This window comes from Zalophus californianus, chromosome 2, assembly GCF_009762305.2.
Source record: "Zalophus californianus isolate mZalCal1 chromosome 2, mZalCal1.pri.v2, whole genome shotgun sequence".
Classification (NCBI taxonomy): Eukaryota; Metazoa; Chordata; class Mammalia; order Carnivora; family Otariidae; genus Zalophus; species Zalophus californianus.
In genome coordinates this window covers 141,356,574-141,362,573 of record NC_045596.1, presented here as the reverse complement: position 1 = coordinate 141,362,573, position 6,000 = coordinate 141,356,574, and the positions used below count along the sequence as shown (strand labels likewise).

The window sequence follows — 6,000 nt, the reverse complement described above, 5'->3', positions numbered from 1 at the left end:
GGAGACATAGATCAGGATTTTAAAGTTTTTGATTCTGGCTCTAGAGCATAAAATACAGTTGCCAATGGATTTTTCAGGGGATATAATATACGCCTTGAGGAAAATTTAGGTGTAATCAAACTTACTACCTAGTAATGATTCTCTGTTTTGCTTTGTGTTTTTTTTTTTTAAAAGAAAATAATTTCCACTCTTTAACGTGATAGTCTGCACTCTGTTACAATCCAGAAGTTCACTCAAACATAATTTAATTTTTGACATTAAACACATCTCCCAAGACCCTACAGATACGGCTCTGTCTTAGGGTGGAGCTCAGTCCAAGAGGTTTACAGGACATAAACTCCCAGGGATTCTTGGCTTGGTGATGCATAAAGTTTTCTTCAGATCTCATTTCCCACATCTGAGTGACCAGCTTCGAAATCGCAGAGCAGAGACAACTAAGAGAGATACAGTATATTTTGTGTTAAATCTGTCCAGGAGCAGAGAGAATGTTCAGGCAGTCTCGCGAACATGAGAACCTCTTCTGGAGGGGAGAGGTTATAAAGCAGATAAGGATTCCTAGGCGAGGAGCTACCGCATCCTCTGCCTTCAGCCGAGCGTCGCATCCGGAGTCGACTGCAGCTCGGATCCAGAGAGAGGAAGGTGGGATAGGAGGAGATGGGAAAGGGAGAGGAAAAAAAATTTAAAAAAGGAGCTGGGGGAGGGAGGGGTGAAGCAAGGGGAGTAAGCGAGAGAACAGCGCGCGGGGGGAGGTGGAGATGCGGGGAGCGCGCCTGGCGCAGAGAGCTGAGTGGACCGCTCCAGACAGCGGCGCGAGCAGCAGCTCCTGAAAGCAGCGAGTTGGCAGAGCCGGGCTGCATTTCCAGCAGGAGCTGCGAGCTCAGTGCAGGCTCACAGCAAGGTGATGTGCCTGGAAGCATTCTTTTGCCCGGTCGGGTTGCTGCAGCTGGGGCTTCCTCCCTTATACCCACCTCTCCTCCCCCGGGTCTGCGGGTCTGCGTGTGTGTGAGTGCCCGGGTTTGGGGGTAAAACCTACGGGGAGGGGGCACCCTGTCCCTGCTTGTCTCCTCCCTCTACCCCTGTCGTCGCTGATGCATGTATTCCCGGGTATCCCTGTCTTCTTACCCCTTGTTTGACACTGCCCCCCCCCCCCCCCCCCGCCCCGCGCCCCGGTTGTGTCTCCTTTCCCAGATGCTCAAGGTGTCAGCCGTATTGTGTGTGTGTGCAGCCGCTTGGTGCAGTCAGGCTCTAGCAGCTGCCGCGGCGGTGGCTGCGGCCGGGGGGCGGTCGGACGGCGGTAATTTTCTGGACGATAAACAATGGCTCACCACGATCTCTCAGTATGACAAGGAAGTCGGACAGTGGAACAAATTCCGAGACGTAAGTGCTGCGCACCCCCATCCCCTGACACAAGAGCGCGCTGCTCCCAGGCGGGGGCCGCAGCGGCTGGGGGCGTGTGTGGGCAGTGGGCTCGATTTTTCGAAGTGAGGGGTTCGGGGTGCCACCGCGGCGCTCAGGGGCTTGAGAAGTTGGCAGTTTCGATGACCCCCTCCCGGCGAGTGCACGGGAAAGGCTTGCTTGCTGGCTGCCCTGGAGTTCAGGTCTCACCAGGTTCCCGCTTGCCTCCTACCTCCGCACTCTCCCACTGTACCTCCCCACCTCCTCGGCCCCCAAAGGTTTGCAAAGTGCTGGCTCTACCTTCTCAACTTCTGAATGGTATTTCTGGCAATAGTAAACACAGTAGATGCGCCTTTGCGATGTATTGCCACTAAAGTAACTAGGATCGATCCCGTTACTAATGGTCCATTAAGGAATTTGAGGGAGGAGGTAGGAAGATGTAAGATTTATAAATGCCGGCTCTCCAAGGGGTGGGAGCTTGTTTGGCCGCACCAGTGGGCAGAAGTTGAACTGCTCCTGATTACATAAAATTGCTGATCAGATTTGTGCTTCAGCATTAACTTTAACACAGAACATGTTTACAACGCATTCGATCCCTTTTTATTCCGAATTGACTCCCTGCCGGAAAATCCGCCGGGTGAGGCGGGGTCGTGAAGGGGGGACTTCCGTAGGTGGTAGCTCTGAAAGGGTTACACTGTAGACTCCCCTGGGGAGTTTCCTCCTGGGTTATTAAGACCGAGGCAGGTTTTGAGACGTTTGTTTGCCTTGGAGTCAGTGGCCGTGACTTGCCAGTCATTTTTTCCCACCCGATCTGAATCGAGCAGCCTGAGAGCTGCCGGCCTCAGAAGCGCAGTTCACCTCCTAGCATTCAACTTGGTTGTCCCAGTGAGGTGGACGCCCTGGCAGTGGATTACCGCCCCCAGCCCACCCTTTAAAACCCGGAAGGCCTGAAAGGAAGCGAGAGTGATTCACAGACACATTGCCAACCTTTACTGTGACATTTGAGAATTTCTTGGGGAGTCCATCCGCACTGCCCTACGTGGAGATGAGTTAACTTCGTTCATCAGCTCACACTCTGTCACGATGTGAGAAAATAAATGGAAGCTTAGATTAGTTTTCGTCTTGGCTCCTCTAGCCCCTTCTCCCAACACCGCTCACAGGAATGCACTGAAGAGCCAAAACCCGTAGCTGATTCTGGCAGAGGGATTCCTGAAGAGACGCTAATTTTTACTTCAAAATTAGATGTAGCTCATTGATACGAGAGGTATGGGTACAGGGATGAAAAATGGTAATGATAATGATAATACTTAATGGAGGGCTTTGTCTTACGTGCTTTATGAACAAAGCTTAAACATCATTTTAGTGCTAACTGAAATCCTTTACACATTTGTTTTATTTAAGTTTATGCTAATATTGAATACAACCAAAAAAAAACAAGCAAGCAAATGAGATATTTCTAAACCTGGGGAAGAATTTCTGCTTATCATATCCTAATTTGGAAAGAAAAATATTGAAGATTTTGTCATTATTTGAACAGTGCTTCACTTAATGATGTTTTATTTATTAATGGCTGCTTGAAAATCTTTTAAAATAAATGTTAGGCTTTCTTATGGTGATTAACATAACATAAAATAAAAAAATTAAAAAAATAAAATATATTTTAAATCTTCAATATCTTTCTCTGACTTTATTTAAATTCCTTTATTGAATTATTAAGAGCAACCAGTTATACTTGAGCAGTTTGTAAATGTGTTTGATTTAAACTATGGAGGCAAGGTGAGTTGCCTGAAATAATTAAATATTCCAGGAATTATTCAGCCAACTTCTATAGACACAGAGTAGAGCATTTTATTGCTATAGTACTTTCAGTTATTCTTACTTGATCTCTGGGGGGGGCATTAAAATTATATGTTAAATTTAAGTAAATGACTTATTGAAATATTTTTAGCAAATATCTGTTTTGAAGCACATGCAATAATGAATATATAATAATTATCTATTTAAAAAGTATATCAGGTTTTAGCATTACCATTTTAGTAAGATAATTATGTTTTTGTAAAGATAACTTCTGGAGGGCATGGAGAAGATAAGTGCTATCTTTCCCCCCCTTTTAACCACCTGTTACTTATTTTTAACATGATAAAATGTATGGTGATAGTGTGACATCTCAACTCAATTCAACTTAGAATCCGTATTTAGACTATCCAGGCCATGCAGATTTTTTTTCCCTTACTGGGAATCATTAGCTTTTTTTTTTTCTGTATCTTTTAAGATTTTGTTTATTTTTTTCATTTTCATTTGGAAGCCCGTGGTTATGAGGCATTGACTGAAATATGTTTATGCTGCATGAATCTACCTTTAAATGTTCTGCATCAGCATTGATATCTTAAGTAATGGATTTGCATACTTAGTTTATACAAAGGCAAGGGAACTAGGTAATCAACCTCTTCTTATAGAAATAATTTAACTGAAGTACTTATGTTTACTTTTCTCTCCTAAAAAAATAGTTAATTTTATTTACAAAAAAAAAAAAAAGCTTTGGAATAGCTAAGCATAACCAAGACTAGAATTAACCTTTACCTTTCTTCATGTGACTATTTTACACAAGCAACATTATTTTACAAGTAACTCCTTAATGAAAGTTTGAACTGTATCTTCTTTTGAATTATATTTAAAAACTATTTTGAATAATATTTGAAAATGCAATCCATCATTATATTTAATTGAATGGTTTTTAACATAAATGTACTTTTTACATATTATATGCAATAGATATACATAACTATATGTTATGTATAATAAAGCTTTAGGAATGAGGAGCATGGAAAGCAAGTATTATGTGAGAGTAGATGAACATAGGAAGCACTGCCATTGATGACTCATTTTCTCAATTTCCTCAGTATAAATCATAGAAAAATAATTAAACCAAAGCCAAGCTTAACATAGAAGAAGCTTCAAATAATTTTGACCACTTTATACTAGCAATGCTCTTTGAACAAAGTTTTGTTGCCCTTTAAAGTGTACAGAATGTCATTATATAGACAGAAAACTTATCCTTTTGCAAATTAGTATAAAAAGTCCTGTGGATATTCTAACTCCTATGTTTTAGGAAAAATAAAAGTTTAACTTAAAGATATAGAGAAGTCAACTCATTTAAAAATAAATATGGCAGATAGAACCAGAATGTTATGTTCAGAGTATAATTATATGATTTTAAAATAAAGCAAACAAACAAAAAACTTTCAACAACAAGATATATTTAGAAAATACACTGGTTACATGACATTTACTACTTTTTTAGTTCTGGTGAGTAGTGATAAAACCAAGAACACTAGATTCCCCAGTGGAGTAATTGTGAGAATACTACCTTTACCAAGAACAGGTGTAAGGAATTCCTTCACCCCAATCCTGCATACATAAATATATACACGCCTATTAGGAGAATTGAAAATTGAGATCATTATAAGAAGACAAAATCATTAGTTCCTGAATCAAATGGTCTATATATTGTATATTTCAAATATTTGCGCTTTATAAGTCAATTCAATTGTACCCTTAATCATGTAATAAATGAGTATGGAATTTGGAAGCCAATGAATTAATTGATAATGAATGATATAATACTTTTATCAATCTTAAATATTATGACTTCACTAAAGTATATGCTGTAATTAAGAATGACAGAGAAAGATACTGTATGTTGGAAGCAATATAATAAAAGTGTAAGTGGCAATGATGGCCATGCTAATTTCGAATAACTCACATAATCAAATCAGAACTGTATCCATACACTGACATTCAAATACTTCTGATTACATTTATTTTTCAGTAAAAATACCTGGGAGTGGGGGTAGTGGGTGGGAGGAGGAATGAATAGGTGCAGCACAGAGGATTTTTAGGGCAGTGAAAATGTTCTGTATATTTGTATAATGGTTGATTCATACCATTATATATTTGCCCAAACCCATAGAAAGTACAGCCCTAAGAGTGAACCCTAAGGTAAACTATAGATTTTGAGTAACTATGATGTGTCGGTGTACGTTCATCTACTGTAACAAATGTAGCACTCTGGTAGGGACTGTTCCTAAGGGGGAGGGTTATGCTTTTGTGGGGACATGAGGTATATGGGAAATCTCTGTACCCTCCTTTCAATTTTTTCTGTGAACCTAAACTCCGCTAAAAAAGAGTCTTAAAGAAAATCATAACCACAACCCCATCATCTTACAAAACAGAAAAATGAAAACCTGGGGCTCATTTTGAACATTGTTTTAAGAAATGGTTGCCATTTTCTTGGAAGGCCCACAATCAACTTCAGTTTACACTTATTCCTTAAGTAGTTTTTAATACCCTTTAGATATATTGAAAGCAATAAAAAAGTCTTACAATTTGCCTTTAAAAAATCAACCTTAAGTTAAAGGACATCTAAAGTGGTGTGAAAATGTAAAATACAAGTTTAAGTGTCTCAGAGGCACTCAAATTAGAAGTTAACTTTTAAAATACCTGATTTAGATATATTGGATAGTAAGGTAAGTGTTCTTAACTTTTTTTTCTTTTTATTTCCTTTTCTCATCTGCGTTGAGGTTTCATTTTAGTAGAGTGCACAGA

The 6,000-nt window shown here is 39.9% G+C and overlaps 1 protein-coding gene across 3 annotated transcripts in view; it reads left to right on the top strand.

The window, feature by feature from the left end:
* Nucleotides 1-512: 512 nt before the first annotated feature.
* Nucleotides 513-6,000, top strand: part of SPOCK3 (SPARC (osteonectin), cwcv and kazal like domains proteoglycan 3) — a 461,722-nt gene continuing 456,234 nt past the window's right edge. For 2 of the 3 annotated variants that reach the window (XM_027600599.2, XM_027600597.2), the window contains exons 1-2: nt 759-898; nt 1,189-1,377. In XM_027600599.2, the coding sequence (XP_027456400.1) occupies nt 1,189-1,377 (189 nt within the window). In that variant the 5' untranslated portion in view covers nt 759-898. Of the gene's footprint in view, nt 640-758; nt 899-1,188; nt 1,378-6,000 lie in introns of those variants that run through there. The other variant, XM_027600598.2, reaches the window with a different exon arrangement.